This window comes from Aphelocoma coerulescens, chromosome 2 (genome assembly GCF_041296385.1).
Source record: "Aphelocoma coerulescens isolate FSJ_1873_10779 chromosome 2, UR_Acoe_1.0, whole genome shotgun sequence".
NCBI lineage: Eukaryota > Metazoa > Chordata > Aves > Passeriformes > Corvidae > Aphelocoma > Aphelocoma coerulescens.
The window spans coordinates 38,273,406-38,295,698 of record NC_091015.1 but is presented as its reverse complement, the minus strand read 5'-3'; the positions used below and the strand labels follow the sequence as shown (position 1 = coordinate 38,295,698).

The 22,293-nt window shown below is 37.5% G+C and overlaps 2 protein-coding genes across 3 annotated transcripts in view; one reads left to right on the top strand and one right to left on the bottom strand.

The window, feature by feature from the left end:
• Nucleotides 1-3,065, top strand: part of LOC138106450 (ankyrin repeat and MYND domain-containing protein 2) — a 26,489-nt gene extending 23,424 nt beyond the window's left edge. For both annotated transcript variants that reach the window (XM_069007064.1, XM_069007065.1), the window contains exon 10: nt 1,559-3,065. In XM_069007064.1, the coding sequence (XP_068863165.1) occupies nt 1,559-1,782 (224 nt within the window). In that variant the 3' untranslated portion in view covers nt 1,783-3,065. The remainder of the gene's footprint in view (nt 1-1,558) is intronic.
• Nucleotides 2,841-22,293, bottom strand: LOC138106452 (leucine-rich repeat-containing protein 72-like). The gene is made up of 8 exons (XM_069007067.1): nt 22,241-22,293; nt 20,572-20,645; nt 17,152-17,221; nt 14,589-14,670; nt 8,930-9,019; nt 6,859-7,023; nt 5,622-5,649; nt 2,841-4,144 (listed from the first exon to the last, which is right to left on the bottom strand). The coding sequence occupies exons 1-8, from the start codon at nt 22,268-22,270 to the stop codon at nt 4,027-4,029; spliced, it is 657 nt and encodes a 218-aa protein (XP_068863168.1). The 5' UTR covers nt 22,271-22,293; the 3' UTR covers nt 2,841-4,026.

Here is a 22,293-nt window from a genome sequence, read left to right as displayed (position 1 = left end):
GTTTTAAGGATTGTAGAAGTGCACTGCACAAATCATGGTTGCCTTACAATGGTAATGTCGTTCATTAGAGCTGTACTCAAAATAACAGGATATAAATCAGTAATAAATTAGTAATAATTGAATTTTTCAGCAGTTTCCTATGTTGATCCTGTTACAAGAGCTGCTGTTGCATGGGATTAGGATGACTGTGGAAGTTGAAGGCAAAGATATTAGAAATCCCTGGTATTGCATACCAATACAACAAAACTAAATGAGCTGTGAGCAGTGATGCCTCACACTGGTGCCAAACACCTGCCCTTGCAGGCTGATATTTACTGAAGGAGTCAATGGCCAGGTGCTGTCCTTTTCAGAGGGAGAGGCAGAATCCTGGTAGATGACTCTTCTCCCTCCTTACCTAAAAAGGGAAGCTAACATTTTTTGTTACATTTCTACTCCATTATCTACATGTTCATCTTCATTGACTTTTTCAGGTACATGGCCAGCACCCTCTAGACCTTATCAGATTATGCACTGTTAGCAAGACACTGAAGTCATCTGGGCTTCAGGTCACCTTGTGAATGGTGTTGTATCCGAGCATTTCATATCAACAGCAGTTTTGTTTCAGAAAGTTAGTAATACCCCCTGCAAATCCTGTAATACCCCCTGCAAATCAGGAAATTAGTAATTAAAAAAAAAATAAATGCAGCAGCTGCAACTACATGCAAACCCAAGGGTTTAAGCGTTTCCACTGTGCAAGGGTGAGTGTCAAGGAAGTCCACACTTCAGGCTTTGCTGAAGGCTGTTAGCTCACAGCCAAGTAAGACCTCGGCAGGGCTTTGGCAGTTGTGGCTAGCTGTGACAATTTTTGGCTGACTATCAATCACAACAGAGAACAAGAAACCAAGATTTAACTACTTTTGCTCCCAATTAGGCTTTCCCCTCCTTCTTTTCAGAATTGCTAGCATGCAAGCCCTACTTAGTAGAATCAGGGTAAAAAAGTTGTTAAATAACTTTTTTTTTCTCAGAAAACATTGCTTGAAGAGTAAAGGTGCAATAGCTGATTCTGTTCCAGGCAGTCAAGTTATAAATTTTAGGATGGCTCACTTCAACCAAAGTTCATTGTTTTTAAGCACATAATTTCTTCAGTCTGTTTTATGCAGAAATGCTTCCTATGTAGTCGTGTACATGGTTTTTGATTGAAAACAAACCCCACCTGTACTCTGTGTTTAACTGACCTGCAGCCATTCTCTGAAAAGCTGATGATAAGAACAGTGTCAATAAAGCATTTGAATTGAACATTGAAATAACTGTTGTGTCCTACTTTGCTTCTCTCTTTATTATAAAGAAGTCTGGCAAAATGGAAGATATATAAATGAGAGCTGTGTATAGCTCCACAGTAACTTTATACCAACTTAAACAAAGCTTTAGTATCTTGGGTTTTTTCAATGAAGATTCACTACATTAATCACTTCTGTAATTGATGCAAAGTATCCTAGTGTTTATTGTTCTTCAGTAATAAAAATGTTTGCTTCCAAATGAGTTCAGTGTTTATTAATTGTGTGATTTCTCTTTTGTTTAGATGAAATGCAACTAGTAGAGGGTAGTTCTACAAGTGAACAACAGTCAGATCCTGGTCCAGATCCTACAAAAGAAGTGGATCCAAATCATCCTACTGATGGAACAGAAGAACCTGAATTTACCAAAGAGATGGAGGCACTAGCCCTGCAACCTGAAAGTCCACTGGAAAGTGAGACTGCCTTAGATGACGTTGATCTTCAAAAAATTCAAGATTCTGAGGAGTAAGAAGAGGGTAGGAAGGGACTGAGAGTTCTCAAGGGTACTAAAGAATTTTTTATGCTGACCATGTCTGAGTTCTAAAGCATGGCTTATGCAAGACTTCCTTTAAAAGACAGAATGTCTCTGTTCATCAAGAGATAGAATATTGCCTACTTTGTCTATAAATACTCCAGGTTTTGTTGTAAATTGTCAAGATAGGTATTTATTATCTGCTAAAAACTAGAGTGGCATAGATCCATCTGTATGTATACCAACAATAAGCCTAGTGAAACTCTGAATATCTGTGGTTAATGAACCACTTAGTGAAAAATGAAAAGCATTGGTTTGGATTATTCATGTTTTCCTAACTTAAAACTTGTTTTAATTGTAATTTAAATATTTTTTTCTGCAAATATATAGACCTGTAGTTAAAAGCACTGGAAGGCCAACTGTTAAATTGCTTTTTTTTTCAGCACTTTATGAAGCTTTATCTGAAGGAATTCAGTAGCAATTAAGTTTCTGAAGATACTCATCTGAACTCTCAACTTTTCATGACATTACTGTAAATATTTTTGACTAGTGAGAGCACAACAATAGTGTCTAAAACTAAACTGCTGTTTCAGGTATCTCAAGCTGATGGTGAAATGTGTATTTCACTATTGGTTTGGTCAGAAATATTCCAAAGTCTAATGAAGGGAAGACCAGAATGACTCAAAATATTTTGACTGACAAGAATAATGCATTCTAAATCATTTTTCAGGTAAAGATGCCTTAGAGCACATTGGGATGTTGCTTATGAATTATTTCATAAACATAAAAATGCTTAATATTTTTCATGCTGAACTGGTCACAGTGAATTAAATGAGAAAATTCATGTGTGCATTGATACAACTGGGATTTCACTTCAGCTTTCAACTAAATACCAGATCTAGAAAATAGCTTCCCTCAACTTTGCTTTTCATTCAGATTTATTTCTGTGTCTCATGAAGTCAGTGGGAATGCCACAACTGAAAATACCACTTGCTGCATAAGGATGGCAAAATTGGAGACTGTCTTATTGTTGGCTGAATCACTGGTGTTTTAAACATGGCAGTGTTCTTCTAATTAAAGGAGCAAGGACCGTCCTCAAAACAGAGGGAAAATGCTATTAATTTTTTTACTGTTTAATATGTTGAAGGTTTTTGTTTAATATTCTGAAAACCGTAAGAGTGAGGATACATAAATGCACCTGTGCAGGGAATGTACCTGTGTTTTAATTTCAAGGATTAGTAGATTGTGAAGAATAAAGGGAAATTTTTTAAAAGAAAGGAGCTATGTGGCAATTCTGTTTCCTGTGTCTGTAACATGGTGACATTCTCATGTGACATGCAGGGCCTCCTGTAGCTTGAGTATACAAGTTTAACTTGATGACAGCTGGCAAGCGAGTTGCCTGCTTGGAACTCAGATCTGTACTCAGTCATGCTGTAGTCACCCTCCACTCTGAGCTCTGGGAATGCAGAAGTGCTGCTGCTTCCCTGTTCCACACATAGCATTTGGGGCTCACAGGGATGTGTTGCTCTTCAAGGGTTCTCTGAAAATGCCAGCCCTTTAGGGCAAAAGAGTCAGGGTTTTGGAAGAGTGCTAAAATCCCCAGCACAAATCCTTCTTTCATTCTCCCAGTGGTGGTGCCTTGCTCATTGGAAATCTTTGGTTCCCTGACAGGCCACCAGACAACCTCATCTCCAACCTGCTTTCAACAGGAAGGTTGGACTGGGTAAGCTCCAGAGATCCCTGCCAATGTAGACTGTCCTGTGGCTCTGTGCTAACTTAGGAGAGAAGGAAGGAACTCGGAAGACAAGCTACAACCTGAAAGAAGGGCTTTGATATGTTTAGAAAGCATCATTGACTTTAGGCCTTTGATGGAATGGAAGGAGAAATACGTGAGGAAATGTATTATAAGAAATAAAAGTATTTATCCTTAGTTTCTTAAAAATCAGTGTGCATTTTAGTACTTTCTGATAACAAAATTACAGTAAATTGCATTTCAAGCAACGTTTTTTATAACACTGCCACTATTTATCATTTGTTATCTTAATTTCTTCACTCTCTATACTACATATGTAGTATAAAAAATAACAATTTTTTTCTGGAAATTCACTTAATTAGAGGCATGTTGTGTACTTGTTTTATTGAGATGTTAACCTACTTACGGGGTTAACACTAGAGAGGGAAATTGTTTTTTTCTCATCTAAACTGGACTGTCAGCTTCTCAAGGGGCTCCTCTGCTTTGTTTTAAAGCCGTCTTTCTTTGCAGGTGGCTACTTTGTTCCAATCCACAGCTGAAAATTCCATTAGAGATCTTGTCATTGCCCGTGCTAAAACCGCATCTTTGGGGTCCTCAAATGGTACTCTGCCAAAAGAACAAAGCAAGTCCATTACCTGAACATTTCCAAACCACTTCAGGACTAATTTACAACACACGCTGTGTAGAAAGTGAAAGTAGCAGTCATGATGTCGCTAAGAGGGAGGACTTAAAAATTTTAAATTTACAGAAGGTTTTCTTCTACCAAATTTAAGACAGCAAAACAAAATGAGAATAGGTCAGAGTCATAGGATTCTATTTGAAAAGATCATGCTATAAATTATTTTAAATACATTTATAGTAGACTTAAAAATGTTTCTTTGTTTTCAGTGTTTTCCCCCACAAAAGTTGTAATTGTGTACTTTTAATGCTCTGATTCAATGGACGTGATTCAAGTGATTTTATACCCATTAATTTAAATGCACATGTATTTCACTGTGGATCTCTTAACTAGCCCTCAGGCAAATATCCATTCTCCAAGCTCTGAATCCAGATCCCTGTGAGCTTGTGTTCATGTATCCTGCCACAGCTGCAGTCTGGGAGAGAAAAGCAACAGACTCACAGTGTCAAAGCAGGATTGACAAGGAACCAAAACCTTCCAACTCAGATACAATATTAAAACTATCTTGTAAGAACTTCTTTCTTAAAGATGTCCCTGTAGTAACACACCTCATATAAGCCACAGGACTATCTCCACTAAGTATAATGCTCTTTGTCACGAAAAGGCACCTTGCAAAGCCTCAGCATTTCTGTAAGACTCGAGGCAGCTGCACATCCATTCTATCAATGAGGACAGCTAACTCCACTGAAGGCAGGTAAGAATTAATTTTTCAACAGAAATAAGCTTGATTTTAAAGATCTGTGTTCCGAGTACTTTTAAAAGATATCACATGTAGGGTTTTATTAATTCCTTTAATGCATTTTTCAAATCTTTTCATGTGTAAAGCTAGAAAATAAAGCCAAGCCTGATACCTAAAGTTTGTAGATTTATTCTTACAAAGTGTGCATCTAAAATGTCACATTAAAATGCAACCTTTCTCCTGTCTCGATCCAGACACAGAAATAAAAGTTTTACATTTATTTCTATGATTTTGAAACTGAACAGAATAAAAATAACATCATGTACAGACTAAAAAAGTTTCATTCTACAAGTCATAATATTTTCCAGAGAGTGTATTTTTGAACAGCCAGTCAGGAGAATGTTTTCTGGGACATAATACAGAACAGCTATTCTGATGCTCTTAATACTTTGAGCATGCTTTTTCTAGTGATCAGTATTTGATCTTACAAATAAATGGCATTTTTATGTACCAATTTCCAAATGTGGAATACCTTTCAATACTAAATTTTAGACATCAAACCTAGTGTAGAGTTGCAGCTATATTAAATACAAAGACCTGAAACTGTTTCAAAAGCTCATTTTTACTGGACATTTTCTCTAGTTAGGGTATTTTTTAAGCATGGTAAGAGGAGATTAAATGCTTCAGAGATGTAAAAGGAAGAAGAAAGCCAAAACAGTACTTACTTATTTGTGTTATTTCCAAATTCACAACCTATAACAGAAAGTTCAAATTATGACGTTAATGGCTGTACACCAATTTGAATAGCTGAGGATTGACTACTATCCTGATCCTAAATTGCTTGTTCAAATTAATTGAAAACTAGCACATGATTTGAAATATTTAAGATAATATTTTACTAAATTACTGTGGAAGCAAGTATTTGTTGGGTTTTAAGTGTATGTAGTTTTAAGTTTCTTGTATTTTATTTTCATTAAGTGTTTTTAAGTTTCTTGTATTTTATTTCCTATAGACATACACAGCCATGCTTTGTTTTCTTTCACAGATAATGATGCCACTGTATATGTGCATGATTGCAGGGTAGAGCTAAAGACAGCTGTCAGCCCACTTTGATCATCATCAGCAAAAACTTATTAAATATGCTTAAACTATCCTCCTTTTCCCAACCTCTTCAAAATCATTGTTAAATACAGTGCTTTCAGTTTTACTATTGTGATATATACATTTAAAAAAACTGGCAGGTATTTGATTACTTTCCAGACTTCCATCTACACTATTTAAAATACTACTATTTCAGTCATCTATGCACAATGGTGGTTTTCTTATCTTTAAAACATAAAAAAGATGACAAGATTGGTGGAATTTCAAAGTTTGTTCTGGATTGTGATACAAGTCTCGTGGTTCCAGGTGGTATTCACCTGCTTTCTCGCTTCCAGATCTGAATGGTTTAATAACTCTAAAAACTGCTTTATATGCTATTATAAGACATCATTAAAATATTCTCAGCTTAGAAAGTGTAAAGAGGAATCTGCTTACAAAACCAGGCAAGATATGTAACATTTAGAACACTAGAAGAAAATATTTTCAAGAGATTATCTTGTAAAAGCACTAGAGGGCATCAAAACTCTGTGATGCTGAGCACTGAGAGTCAGAAGTGTATTGAGACATTTTAAATAAAGGTAAAACTAAACACAAGACTCATACTGACAAAAAATTTTGTTCAGCTGTCTTTAAAGACAATAATGTAACTAAAGTGTTTGATTAGAAATTATCTGCCACAATACTCTCAAGTGGAAGGATTCATTTGTTGCCTGCTGCTGCTACAACTACTTACTTCATGAGTTCTTGATGCATTTATATTTTATTACTAAAACCAATAACATTTTATCAGATGAATGAAAAAAATGTTTCTAATTCAAATCACCTAAAAATGTATTCTTTTCCTTCCAGTATTGTAAATACCTGTGGGCATTATTGGTCTTCTGGCTGGTTGAGTGCATCTGCTAGATCCCACCGTAGTCACCAGGGATGTATCTACTCTCTTCCCAAAAGCTATTGACTGCATGACCCAAGCCCTTTTGGGGTTATAGAGATGAAGCGCTGACTCCCTTTCTCTTTGTGTAACTGCTGTTAAAAGGGATATAAAAAATATAATTTTCTTCTATCAATTGAAAAGGCTGTATACAAAAGGTGATTCATGTATTTTCTGCGCAGTTTTTAAACAATAGTGATGTTAATGACACAATTTCAGAACAATTCAAAATGGGAGCATGGAGTGGTATTTTCTAAGGCTTCAGGGTGAAGCCCTGTACAATAAAATATTTTCTTCTGAGTGCAGTTTCTTGCTAGAAAGCAAGACTTTGTGTGCTGCTTAAATGAGACCTACTGCAGAAGTCAGTAAAGATTTTGATTATGAATAGCAAAAACAAGTCCTGGTTTAAGGCCAGTTCAATTCCCATTGGTCAATTACAGAGAAAACCCTAGGAGTGCAATCTCTTTAAGAAAAGCTTAAATTCTTCCTGTTCCGCACTTTAAAAGAAATAATTTTAATTTTTAAACAAATAGTTTGAGCCTGTTAAATTGGGGATGGTAGGTTCAAATATATGAACTCTATACTAATCTAGTACTTCAGCTATGGAACAGAAGTGAGCTAAACTTTTAGAACAAGTAACTGGCAGAAGCATTTTCAGTTCAGGGAAGTTTTGGAGTCATGGTGTCTAGGGGACCAATTAGGAAGGAACTGCAGTAGTCATGCCTGAAGGTAAGAGAACATGAGCACATGTCTTGTGTAAAGGAGACAGCCAGGACTATGCTCTGGTAATGTTCTACAGATGGTGAAGAAGCTTTGTAATGTTTTAGAGAAATAGTTCACTAAATAGAAAGTCCAGGATACAGCTTGACACAAATTACTGCTTCAAGTCTTAATCCAGGACTGACTACAGTAGAACTGTATTTAGGAGATGAAGTCCAGGAAGTTTTATGGAAGTGTTTCTAGACATGTAAATGCAACACGTATTTTTCAGCACATTAAGCTTCAGTCATCATTTCCCAGTCAAAAAGTGATATTCAGCAACACAGCCTGACAGCTGTGTTAAGCACAACTCTTAACACAAGAGCAAATACTCAGGAGAGTGGAGGTACCAGTGCAAAATGACTGTGTGAGCAAATGGGCACCTGGTGAGATCCGGCAACTCCTCATCACCCCCTGGCACCTGCTGGGGCCCATCCATCAGCTTTCCTTCACGACAGCTGCACAGTCTCCCAGCACCTGCAGATATCCTGCATCTGCCTTGCTCAGTCCCTTTTCAAGAAGGCACTGATTTTTCCTTGTTACTCTCTTCTAAACTAGAGCTTGGTAGGAATCAACTATTTTCTCAGTGCTCTCCAGTAATTTTAGTCGTGCCAGTCACACAGTTCTCCAAACACCAGAGACAAAATTATCACCAAAGCTGATTTTCTGAGTACATTGTGGCATGTTTATGCTTCACTGATTTAAAATCTGGGTATTCTTAAGAAATTTTTCTTTTCTGTAGAATTTACAATCTGCAAACAAGCTGTGAAAGATCTCTTGATGACTTGTGAATATTTATTATATTTGAAAGCTTAGTCTGCATTTACCTTACCAAGAAACATTCATATACACATTTAAATGTACAGAAACACATAGATAGCTCAGGATATTATCCATACCTAAATAAGCACGCTCACCCATGTTAATATATACCAGTCTGAATGCACAGAGGTAGGTACATGTTTCTAAGCACAGGCTTTCATCTTTACCCAAATATACAAGAAAAACCTAAACAATTTAAAAAGAAAAAGAAATCAAAAGCATTTAACAAAGTGTTTATGCCATGCAAACTCTTTTTGCTTGACAAATCTTGCAAAATACGAGTATCTTGTTCATTAGTCATTTTTCTCTATCAACAAATGTATGTAAAAGAACAGCTAAGATAATTTCACCTATTTTTTCAAACTGGTTAAAATCAAAAGCAACGGCCAATGCTTTGTGAGAGAGGAAAGCAATCCTTACATTTCCTGTCAAGGAGCTGAACTGAAGGAAGGAAGTATATCACATAAAGCCGGTAGTCTGGATCATATGCCAGAGGGTTTTGGAATAGGTCTGCAAAATGCATGCAGAAAAAAACAATGTCACAAAAAACCAAACCCAGTGAAAGAAGCACTTTGCAAGGCAGGAAAATTAAAGGTCACTAGGAGCAAAAGATTTTGTATGAAACATAAAATTCAAGTTGCTCTTACTCTGGGTAAACAAAGCAGTCTCTTTACACATGTGAAATTACTCACCTAAACATGGACTGCAGGAACTGACTTACTGCAGAGTATGGAAAATACCACAGGCAAGAACTGAGTGAAGGTGCCATCATGCACTCCAAACCTTTGAAGTATTTTTTGTTTTTTTAAGATCTACAGAAAAAACACTGAAGAGTTTCCCTTTGATTTTCTCACATATTGTTAGGTAGTGCCTATTTTAAATAACAATGGTCTTCTAGGTGTGACAAGCTTAAACGTAAGACACAACATTTGTAGGAGGACGGAGTTATTAATATCAGATGAGCTTTAGGACATCTAAGACTTTATCAGAGCTGATAAAAGGCTGTATCCCACAGACACAATATAAAATGTAAATACAAAGCCTTCTGATGTTTTGACAGATGATGAGTTTGAGAACTCACGAAACTTAAGAGAAAAATGTTTCATAGGGCCTAAATTCCGGACACCCTGTGTCCCACTAGCTTTCCTTGAGGCTTGAGATATTGAGCTTCAAAAGCCCATTAGCAACTTGGCTAAAATGTTCATGTTCAGGTTCACATTACCTGTATAACCAAACCTTTGCAACACAGAGACAGGTATCAGTCCTGTGCTGCTGCTTTGCCAGGTGTGGAACATTAGCCTAGCTCACATGCCAAATCAGTTGGTTTAGTGACAGTGATATCTGAGGTTGATTAAAATAGAAACTGGTTCATTCACAGATCAGCTAATAAACAAACAAGTGGTGTGGGGTGGGGCTTCTTTTCTAAATAAAAAACATAATAATGCTATTTATGTCCTTATACAAATACTGTTCTTCTAAGACAGTAAAAAAAAAATCAGGAGGCTGTCACCTTGAGATCAGAGTGGGGGAAAAAAATCTTAAATTAATAATTTTTACAACTTCTGCTACAGTCTACAGTAATCTGTTTTTCTGTGCAGAGCCTGTGGCTAGGACTTGCTCTAGGGTAAAAAAATTCTGTTATAATATCATTTTAGCAGTTAGGGAGAGGAAGATGGTATTACTGAATAAGAGACAGTAGAAGAAAAAAGCCTGAAAATACTCCACACAGATTTGTAAACTATGGGATGCAATTTCATGTTGTTCAGGACAAGTATGGCTGCTGAGAGGGCTCACTGCTTGATGGGATTTAGCAGATATTTTTGAGAAGTAACAGGGCTGGAATAAACCTGTCTATGTATTTTCCTACATAGAAAACACCTGTCCCATGTATGCAGAGGAAAACTTTTAATTCTTTAATAATTTTTTTAAAATCACTGTACTTAAAATTAGTAAGAAACCCACATGGTGGCAGCAAAAGTTCTATTTTTACTGAACAAAGTAATATGTATCTATTTTTTCCTAGAAAGTGTTAATCAGAAAGAATATTACATATGTATCTGATAAGTCTGTTTTTGAGTCAAGAAAATATACTACAGCATTCCAAAGAGAAAAATGTTTCAGAAAGATCTCTAAGAGCAGCTATGTTTGGTAGTGGAATAGAATAATGATTCAAGAGAGATTTTTCCAAGGCACAAACCAGGTCTGATATTAAACACTTGTGAATCTAGATGCTGCTTGGACTACATCCCTGCTCAACAACACTGATTTGTAGGTTTGTTTTAGAGAACGTGAATTTTTCTACTACTTACTTTTACAATAAATTCAACCATTGTACAGATCAAGATGGTTTTGTTTTACAAAACATCTGGGATCAATTCCTGGCTGAGCTATCTACTTTCTTGTCAAGGTCATGCAATTTTAGTTCTACAAATTAGGATAATGCTTTCTTCCTCCACAGTTTTGTCTGTTTTCTCTATCTGGAGTGTAGGAAAACAGTGTGCCTCTGCCACATGGGGCAGAAACAGTGAACAAGAGAGTTTTCTGAGGTCTAGCAGCAGGATGTTATCAGCTGTGGACAATAAATCAGTTGAGGCAATTTACAGAGTACGTAACAAAAATCTTGGATTCCAAAAGGGAGATGTGAGCACAAGGTGAGCCCATAAAGAAGCACTCTGAATCTCCCAAAAGGCTGCAGTTGTGAGCAGCATGTGCAGTAAATCTTTTAAAGCCGAGTGTCTTCCCTAGACACCTGATGAAGGATGGTTGTTATGCTACACATCCAGTGCAGGGCAGTGGCTAAAATCATGACAGAGCTTTCAGGAAGAAAAATGCAACATTTTGGCAGCTGGATGCTACTCCTGACGTGAACAATAATACTGTGTTTTAATAGTTCTATTGTCCCCAAGAGCTACAAAACAATAAAATGTTGTTAAGCATCCAGGAGCTCTGCTGAAGGCTAGCAAGCGGGGTTTTTTTAAAATCAGATTGTTTGGCAATAAAAAAGATCTACCTCATAACAGTGAGAAGTCTCACTGGTTTTGTTTTATAAAAGTGATCTATGGGCACAGCCCTTTTCAAAGCTACACAGTGCAAATTCTGCAGCCATTTATTATTTATTAATAATGCAAGAAGGCAGATAAATTATATAGTAATATGATGTATAGGATATGACTTTTAAAATTTATTTTGTTCATTTACTGATTTAATTTAGTTCAAATATGACAGGGCATTTTATTAAACCAATAGAGACCTGTTAATTCGAGAACTCATTATTATGAAATCCCCTTGGAGCAAACACACTGACAATTTTTTTCATGACTGCAAAGGTCAAGAAAGAATGACTTTAAAGTTATGGTTATTAAGGTTGTTAAGCTTCTTCCACTGGTTACTGTAGTACTGTACAAATCTTTGAACTAAACAACATTTTTTTTTAAATTAGGGTAGATCAGTATATTACATATATTGTTTGACTGTTCTTTCAAACACTTCCTTTTCTATGGTGGTGGCCAGTCCAATTTGCATCCAATTTTCACCATGCCTTTGTAACTGCCATTCATAATAACTCAGCAGCACTTTAACTATCTGCTAGGTATTTCCCACAGATGGTTGCAACAAGTACAACAAACTTCCTGTGCTTGTTGAAGCTCCTTATTAATTCGTAGAACTAACATTAAAACCGTGACTGCACCATTCATACATAGGATGTCTTTCCAGACTCTGCCTAATCACTTCAAACGACTGAATTCTTAAATGGACTAATTTTTCTATCTTGCATATAATGAAAAAATATCAGTAGTTTGGCTGGCATGTTGTCTTCCTAAATACTTGATTTGTTTTTTTAGTTTTGGCCCAAAGTCAAGTCAATTAAAAGTTTACTTTTCCATTCATATTTTCCTTTCCCACAATCAGACATTCAGTTTTCTGAATGCTTAAGGAGGTGTTACGGCCTGGTGACATTCTGACATTCACCTCCTTAACCATGTCACTACAGCACAGAACTTGTTTCCTGTCTTCTTCTTTGCCAAGCACCTGGCATGGCATATGTTGACATTCCTTTAGGAATCATGGAAAAAGACTGCTTATATTTTCACTTTCAATATCTTAATAGCATATAATCCTACCTTCCCTGGAGGCTACTTCTTACATTGCAACTTACTGGTGCCAACACTGTCTTGTATAACTTATTTGAAATTTCCATTTCCAGCTAGTGTATGCTCCTTAACAAGACATTGTTATGAATAATACCTAAAGTGTATTTATTCTTAGGTTCTAGAAATCCAGTCTGCCAAAAAGATGCAGATAGGAAGTTCTATAAGCAAGAGAATTAATGAGGCAGGAATTTGGGTTCTATAACCTATCACTCACACTCTCAACAGCAATAACACCCATTTCTCAACTCCTTTCACCTCTATGACAATCTCACTGTACTCCTGTATTCCATTACAAAGAGGCAGCTGTAAACTGCTTAGACACCCTCCAAGCTACTCATCCAAGATACTGGCTAGCCAGCAGCCAAAAAGTTCACTTCTGAACTCACTTAGCAGTTTTTCCTCAGTTGAGGTACTCCTTGTGGAATTTTCATGTCTTAGACATCTCTTTCTTCTGTCAAATTTGGTTTAAATTGATAATTAGCCTCAAAAGCTATTAGCAAATGAGCGGAAACAGACAAGAAATATCCTGATAAGAAACTAGAAAGCTACTACTTGCTGTTCTGCAAAATAAAAGTAAGGTATTACTTAGAGTCTGCAAGCTTATCATTCCTTTCAATTCCTTCACTGTTTTGCCAAGTTTTTTTAACTCGTTGTTGTGAAGAAACAGAATCTGCAATGAACATAAGTGTTTCAGAGCACCTGAAATAAAATGAAAAATAATTAATCATTCTCACCACATCTACCTTTACTAGAACATTATTTTGCTATGCTGTACACCAAATTTGATATTTTAGTTATCTATGTATGCCTGTCTTTTGGTAACACATTGCATGAGATATTAATTAAAACAATAAATTAGAGATTTTAATGTCCTTTTCACCTTTCTAGTCACATCCTTTAAACACATGCCTAACTTTTTTTTTTCATTTCAATTCTTTCCATTTGTCCACATCACCCTTGCATCAACAAATCAGCCGCAACTGCAACCTCTCTTCTGCCTCCCTTCCTTCCTCCTATATCCCTATAATATTTGATTAATTCACTTCCTTTTACCTTGACCTAATATTACCTCTGCCTCACAAACAATAATATATCCCTAATACTGCCTTTGCCTCACAAATAATAAACAGTGAATTCCTTAGAAAATAGTTCAGTTCCAAGTAATTACTGATGTATTTAAAAGCCATTACAAAATATTGTTGTGACCCAGACTATGTGTTCACATCCTCACACATCAGGATTAGACATCCCATTTTCCAAACTATATACAGTATTTTATCCACATTTCTCTACTAATGATACCCTTCTCTCTACCCATATTTTGTTATCATCTGTATTGTCTCTTGTATCCATGCTTATGTCTTTCAAAAATAAAGTTAGCTCAAAATTTCACAGAAACTAATCAAGATCATTTCTCATCCCAGCATTTTACAGAGACAGAGAAAAATAAAATGTTAACATTTAAAATGTCTAAAATATTTAGAAATCTATTATGCTTTGGTCTGTTCATTCACAAATTCACAAGTCTGGTAAAGCCATTTCAATCTACAAGGGCAAGCAAAACTGAAATAGAAGACAGATGCATTTTTACAATAAACCAAGTTTGGTGGTAACTTTGCAAAATACTTCTGGTTATGAATTCTCAGTATTAAATATGGTCATGTAAGATCAAAATTTTTTCACAATTGCCTGACATAAAGTGAATGACATTTCATCCCTTATACCAGAATAAACATATCACCTTATTGCCACTCAAGTATGCTGGAAAAATTAAATATCTAATAATTAACACACTCTAATTATGCATACATAGGAGCTTTCAACCAATAAGTTACTTGCCTGTCATCCAGTTTTATGAATTTGAAGCCAATACAGAGAAAAGAAAGTATAGGCCTCTGCTCAACAATCTAAAAATGGAAGATTGGTACCTGATATATCTGTCAGCTCATTATTGTTGAGATAGAGTTCAGTCAAGCAATAGTTTTTGACCAAGAAGGTTAAATCTTGGATCTGAAATCAGAGTTAGGCAAAGTGTTATATGTCAGTCTAAATACAGTGTCAGAGAATTATAAATGTGGCCTCTTGAAAACTGTTTAACCACAAGTAGTTTCTTATATTTCTGTTTAAGACTCTTGGTTTAAGGATTCTCTTGACAGTTCAACCTTCATTAGAAATACCAATTACACATCAAATACAAGCAGTACAGCCTTATCTAATTTTTTGAAATACAGATTTAACATTTGTATTTGGAAGGACATTTCTCTGAAATTCCCTGGTCTCCACATTCTCCTTTCCTTCTATCCACATTTGAAATAATTTTTATTGTGAGAAGACCCTTGTAGAGCACAATAATTCTATGTTGGTTTAAAAATATTCCTAAAATATATCATTGGAATAAACCAAGCCTCTTGCTTTTAAATTATTTTTTCACTAGCAGGCTTAAAGAGCACGAATTTGTCCTAATTTTTCAGAAATGTCATCTAATCATATTTAGAGAATCAATTAGAGTTACAGAAAAAAAAGTAAGTATGTGTAGAGGTGTATTCCCAATAAAGAGTTATCTTCAGTCCCTATGGAATCACACCTTCTTGCTTGGAGAAGCTCAATTCCAGTACTGCTTGACTCCAGTGCAAGGTAAAGTGTCTGCAGTGGGTTAACAAGCTGACCTTTATAATCGCTGAGAACTGGGAGCACTAATGGTGCTGAATTTTTTATCCCACAGTTTAAATGCAAGAGCAACAAACAGAATGTTATTCCTGACTCTTTGAATTCTGTCATGGGAAATAATTTGTTAGGGAAGGAATTATTTCAGTCCTTGAATTTTGCCACTGACTCCAAAATAAATGTGCTTTGCTCTGTGCACTAACAGTATCTGAAAGCTGGAAGGAAGAGAATTAAGACAGAAATTTTCCCACTCCCTGGTACAGTGCTTTTCCCTATCTTTGGCAAGTTTTGTTTTCAGGATCATCTGAAGTTTGCTCTTTTTTTTTTTTTTTTTTTTTGATAAAATTACTGTGTACAGAAAAATATGCTCCTCCTATTGAGGCATTTAAGTAAGGCTTTTCCTATGAAAAGCCACTGAGTGACTTCTCCACACAAGTTACACAGAACAACAAAAGAATGTTCTTTGTTACTGCTTAGGTAGGAAAGTGATCAAAAATCCAATTAATTTATCTTTTTTGATCAGCAAGATCAGTTCTGCTTAGTCATCAGGCCATTTCTTCTTTTTCTTTAATGTCCTTTAGCTATACAAGGAAAAGCCTTATTATACCTGTGATTTTAGTTCAATATTTTAATATATCTATACTTCTGCTTTTTTTGAAAATAGTTGGATAAAGAGAGATCTTTTGATGAATTGGACATAAGATGCCATGTAACTGATGCTAGCCTGGGGCAGCAGATATACATGTGCTCTGAAGTGACATGGAATGTAAATTTATTTTTTTTGCTGCTCACAGATCTACTTACTTACCTGAGCAAGCAATTCTGGTGATTTAAGAACTTGGGTTCACTGTGAAAGTCATGTAAACTACTGTACAGTAAAAAATATTTTATGGGGTTTTATTAGTTTTCTTGCTTTTTATTACCATTGACTAATGGTGAGGGTTTGGATACAATTCAACCATTTAGTAATGGTTGGCTATGAACATGTAGATTTCTAAATCAGACAATTCTACTGTCTAGTAGATGATTTTGTGTCAAACAAAATGTGCTTACAATTGACTGGAAACTGTATTGTCTGGACATTTTAACAGAACACTGTCTTAAAACCCATGGAGGATATGATAAACACTAGGATCCAGATTTGCACAGATGGAGAAAGTGAGGCACGTGGTTTGTGTAACTGGTTTAGGACCTTACACTGCATCGGAAACAAGAGAAATTAATGTGGCCCAATGTCACACTCCAACCATTTGTCTGGAAATCTCTTAAATACACCAAGTTTAGGTGACACAATGTGTAAGGGCAACAGATACCCCATCATCCCTAGAACTGCAGTGCTGCTTCCCGTGCACACGGAGAAGCTCATTTCCCAGAGTTTTATGTCACTTTTGTGTGCATGACATCAAAAACGAACTTGACCTCGACCATCAGCCTGCCAAGAAATAAACTGTGCATGTCTGCAAGGGCAAAGAAGACCCATGCATTTCCTGCAATCCACTCCTGTCCTACAGCCGCATCACCCCTCGGTCTGTTCCAAGAACTGCCCACTCTAGCTACACTGGGAACTGAGGAATTAGCACAGAACCTCTGCTTCTTAAATACACAGAACTGATAAATCTGATGTCAATCTAAAGGAAAATACATTAGCTTATACTCTGTAATTAAAAAAAAATAAGGTTTCTTCAAATCTGTTATATTTGACAGTTAAATTAGCCTGGAAATTAAAAGTAATTGATGAGTTTGACAATTATATAATACTGTGTTAGAAAAAAAATAATCAGGGAGTACAGATGCATTGTTCTGCTCTTTAAAGAAGTATTTTATTACCTTATTGTTGTTAATCCACAAATACCTTAATCTGGGAAACTGTGATAGATTTGGGATACTCCTTAGTCCTCTGGTGGAAAAAAAAAAAGAGTAACAAATTTAACATCAGTAGTGCTTAGTAATTTTATAAATATTTTATTTTTTCATAAATAATATTATACAAGAACTAGAAAGGCACACTTCCCTAGAATTTATAGCAGAAAAAGACAAAAAGAACAAGATGGCAGAGACAGTGTAAGCAATCTGCACACCTGCAAGCATAACGAGGCAGCAGGTGGTAAAGAAACAGGAACAAAATAAGTGATACATTAATTGCTTTTCCATAACAGCATGAGTTATGAGTCTGAGTCACATGTACTTTGCAGTTTGTAGAAATCCTGCTCAGCACACAGGAGGAGAAGTTTGGCACCCTGGGGACATGAAGCTAAAAGGAAAACTGCTTTGAAGGTGCAGTGGGGATTGTCCAACCAGAGTGCCAGAGAAGCCAACAGAAGACAGACATCAAACATGTCAATGTGCATTTTTTATTATTTTTTATATTAGTGCATATTGTGAAATATTTTGCCCTTTTTCCACTCCTGTCCTCATAGAAACTTAGTACATCCACTGCATCCACTGAGGCTGAAATGATCTCCCATGTGCTAGTAAGTTTTTATTTTTTAAATTGTGTTTCTAGCACTTTGAGTTTGCTAGTGTACTATAAATAAAAAATTACCTACTGACCACAAAATATTAGTGAGGTGCCAAGGAATTTTAACTAATTGCTCTTCTTTATTTTTCATTGCTTTAAATAAATGTTCTTAATTTCCACTAGAAAAATTATAGATTACCTTTACTCGACAATTTTTAATTGCCATAATAAAAATTTCCTTGTGGATTTTAATGTGTTGCAAGACTAAGGCCAGTGTTTCAGAAAGTAACAGGACTGAAAAAAACTAACCTCATATCATCAGGCTAAAGTCATGTTTGTTTTCCAACTTTGAAACCTGGTCTCTATCTTTCCATGTTGTCATTTTATTTGTTGGGTTTTTTTTTTTTTCCAACACACCCTCCAGGTACAGACAAAGGGAGGGTGGGTGGATGCCTTTTCTCATCTTGCATTTGGAAATGAAAGTCAGTCAAGAGCAAACCCTACAAAGTTGAGGTGCTATACTTTTAGTCCCTTGTATTACTGAAAATCAGATTATCTCTCATGTTGTTACTTTGTTAAACTGTTTATTTGGCTTTCTCAGATAAGCCATAAAAACTAACTTAATGTGTCTATTGTCACAACTAACAGAAAAAGACACCACTGTAAGTAGCAGGGACAAGCAGATGGCTGTTGACAGGACACACAGAGCTCCTATCTGATTCTCCTGTGCACCCCTGAACTACATTTCAGGTAGCAAAGACAAAATTTCTTACATTCTTGGCCACTGCCACTCTACAACTAGTTTACAGATTTACATTTAATTGGCTTTACTCCCTGTCTAGTAACAGCCCCATCTTCACTATCTCCAAGCCTCAATCTGGTTTGCTGTTTGTGGCTTTTTTTTTATATTAAGGCATCTAATTTGCCCCAGGTAGAGCTTAATTCCTCCAACATTTTAAAAGAGCCTGTCCTTTTCTAGATGCCTTCCAGACTTTGTATGTCTTTTATAAACTGATCCTTTTTGGCCTGCAGCACTCTTTTTCTACCTACTGCTAAGTTAAGCAGTTTTCCTGGGAGGACAGCTTTCAGTGTCCAAAATACATTGTTTCATGTCCCTTTAATAGTAGTCGTTTTAAAATATAAACTCATTCTCTCTCATTTGATTGACTTTAATTATTTGTTTCCATTTTCTTATTTCAGCTAGCAGAAAAATATGTCAAACCAACAGTAAAGGAGGCATGATCTGATACTGAGCTTGGATGAGGTTCAAGTTTATATAAACTGATACAGAATAAAAGGAGTTCACTTCTATCCAATCATCAGAGAATCCATCTTGCATCATCTTTATCAAAATGGTTTCATGGGCAGACAGATGACTTCTGTATCTACCATGCGAACATTTCTTTTTATTCTATAGCAAAAAAAAAAATATTTCAAAGCCAGTGAGGGCACACATTCAAGCATTTCAGAACAGAAAATATGCCAATTAAGACTGTATACACAGACTTAATTCTTTACATATGCAGTATAATAATTGTATTGTTTAGAAAGTATGTATATATGCACCTTTTAATTGTCTCATTACTTCAACTTCTCCCTTAAATTTTACACATTTTCTTCTTTCTAAAATGCGTATCTTAAAAAAATTGACAGTAACTATATGTTTTACATCACAAATTATCAAATACTTTCTTGGTGTAAATCAGGAGATAGGATAAGAAATTTAAGCATACTAGTGAGCACATTTAGATTTTCAAGACCATATGGTTTCCATCAAAAACAGACTAGACAACACTGAAATCCCTTAACACCTTTCTTTTTTTTTCACTCATTGGACCAAGAGACCTTGAAAACCTTGTCCCTGAATTATTAAACTACATTAGTTCTTTCTATATGCTGTCAACCATGTGAGCAGTGGATGCAGTTGTGAGGCTGCAGACAGGTATGCAACACTTGGAATTGTGCCCTGGCCAGAAATTCAAAGCACGCTTTCCCAAAACTTTGAAGTATGTCCTGTCATGTATCCATCCCTCTATGGCAGCCTCTCAGCATGTTCATACTACAGCATACACCTCTATCAACCTAGATCACCCACAGGTTCATGAAAGCTTTGCCTTCCTTCACTTAGCACATCTTCTTCTCCTCATCTGCCCCACACCTCAAGCTGTTTCATAAAGCTCTCAGAGGAGATCAGCTCTCTCATCAGCCCAAAATAACCGTTCTTGTGCTTATATTCACTTCATGTTGCCCTGCCCTCCCTTCAGTTCTCAGCAGTAGAGACGCAGGTAATTTCAAAGGTGGTACCACTGAGTTTTGCCATTGCAGTAACAGATTTCTTCAGGGAGGTCAGAAATTTGGCAGTTCTTAGACTGGGCAGGTCCTGTGTTTTTTTGTTTGCCTTCTTGATACTCCTTCCACCCAGCCTTACAAGCCTGTTAGAACAGGCAGAGATCGGCCCATCAAGGCTCACTCCTCTGCTCCCCATGGCAGAAATTCATGTACAACTCTGTGAACTCACAGACCCTCAAGCAACTCTGGGTTGCTGGAGACAGACTGTGTATCTAAGGATGAGGCTGTTAGCTGTAGCACAATTCTGCTATGTGTCGGTGTACCCTCACCATTTCTTCATTCACAACATGTATGTAACTACGTAAGACTATGATTTACTACTGGCATTTCACATATACATAATGTTCAGAGAGGTCCTGATACAGAAAGCACTATGAAAGCTTACTATTTACTGTGTGCTCAACTTCAGTAAAAGTCAAAACAAGAAACATTTTACTTACTGTCTAGCCAGATGCAGTGCTACGACATCCATGTTGCTCTTATAGCCACAGATCTTCAGCTGGTTTTCTATTGCCTGACAGTATACAGTACGTTTGTCAGTATAATGTACTACACCACTATGGATTCATTACATTGTAACATAGGTGAACTTAGAGTTTAATGTGCACACCAAAATTAATATATGTATCACAGCACCTTGCAAACTGTTAGCATAGTCTAAGAGAGATAAAGAGGTAAAAAATGACAGTCTCTATTTTATATTGACAAAAATACTCCAGTGATTAGGTTACACTTACACTATTTTTTTTTTCCTGTGGAGAATCACGGTTGGTAGACATGAAGTGAGAAATTAATGTACATTAACTGGACAATGGGCTTCTCACTCAGGTCAGCTAACCCAGTACTTGTGATGAACAAGGCAACTGCTTACTTTGCATTACAGTTGCAACTTTATTTTACACGGCTTTACTTTAAAACTGTGCACGTGACATTTTAAAGCTACGCATCTAAAAAACTCTGCTTGTACATTTAGCATTGAAAAATGCAGACAATTTTTATTTTCAGAGTATATTACTGATGTGTCATAACTTGCAAGGCAACAAAATCCATCAACATAAGAATTATGGATCTCTCTTACTAGTGGCTGATAAAAACTAAACTGTGTGTCAGAAAAAAATGGGTTTAACACATGAGCTATTGTGCCCAACGTCATTATGATCACTATTAAAACACAAAATTGATACAACTTTACAAGTACAAAATGGCTTGGAAACACGGACAGGCATGTCAAGAGTGGCCTGTACTGGCTGCACAACCACTCCAGCGTGTTCTGGGTGTACTAAACATACACAAAATAACTTGCAAATGTGTGGGACCTGTGGCACTCTCTGACCAGAGGCAGCCAGGCACTCACAGGGCTGCTTGTTCCACACAGCGGCTGTGGGACGCTGCCATTTGCCCGGAACTCGGTACGGCCAGCTGTCAACTGCAGCTGTCGGGTAGGGGAAAGATCTGGGACAAATGGCCATAGTTGTCTTTCTATGCGTGCAAAATCTGCCCATGGAACACCACCAAGTGGTCTCTGGAGAAAAGCAGCTGTGAGAGACCCCAAGCGTGCCGATGTAAGGCCCCGGCACTGCGGGACACGCCGATGGGGAGTGCGGACGTGACAACGGTGAACGCACACCTACTGCAGAGAGCAGCAATCCCGGGTGGCGCGTTCCACACTCAGGAAGGCTGTGCTCAAAGATTTGTATTTCGCACCCTCCGTTATGCGGGATCTCATGTCCTCCCCACCCTGGAGCCCCCCCTTCCCTGTCAGCCCCGGCTCTCCGCCGCCGCACCGGGCGGCCCCAGCGGGGCCCACGTGTGCTCAGCCGCTGCCTCGGAAAGGCTGCCCCGGCTCTCTCGGAGGATCCAAGCCGCTCGCTGCCGCCCCGGGGCCGTGTGGGGGAGCCGAGCGCCTTCCGCCGCCGCGGGAGGACGGAGCGAGCCGCGCCTCGGGGTGCGGTGGCGCTGCCGAGCCCCCCCTAGCCCAGCACAGCGAGAGGGCGAGGCCGAGGGCGCTGGGGCCTTACGGGTACGAGGAGCCCCGGCGGGGGCTGCCGCCGCTCCGAGCGGGGAGCGGCGCGGCCGGGGCGGGCCGGGGGGCGAGGCCCGCCCGCTCACCTGCCCGCCCGCTGTGGTGGCCGCCGCCATCTTAGGGACCCGCTGTGGGCGGC

Excerpts from the sequence above, each read along its gene's own strand:
- LOC138106452 (XM_069007067.1), bottom strand. The coding sequence starts at position 22,270 with ATGGCGGCGGCCACCACAGCGGGCGGGCAG. Across the intron at positions 14,671-17,151 it reads TGTGGATTAACAACAATAAG|ATCCAAGATTTAACCTTCTT; the intron begins GTAATAAAATAC and ends CTCTGATTTCAG. Across the intron at positions 7,024-8,929 it reads TCAGCTCCTTGACAGGAAAT|CAGTTACACAAAGAGAAAGG; the intron begins GTAAGGATTGCT and ends CCCTTTTAACAG.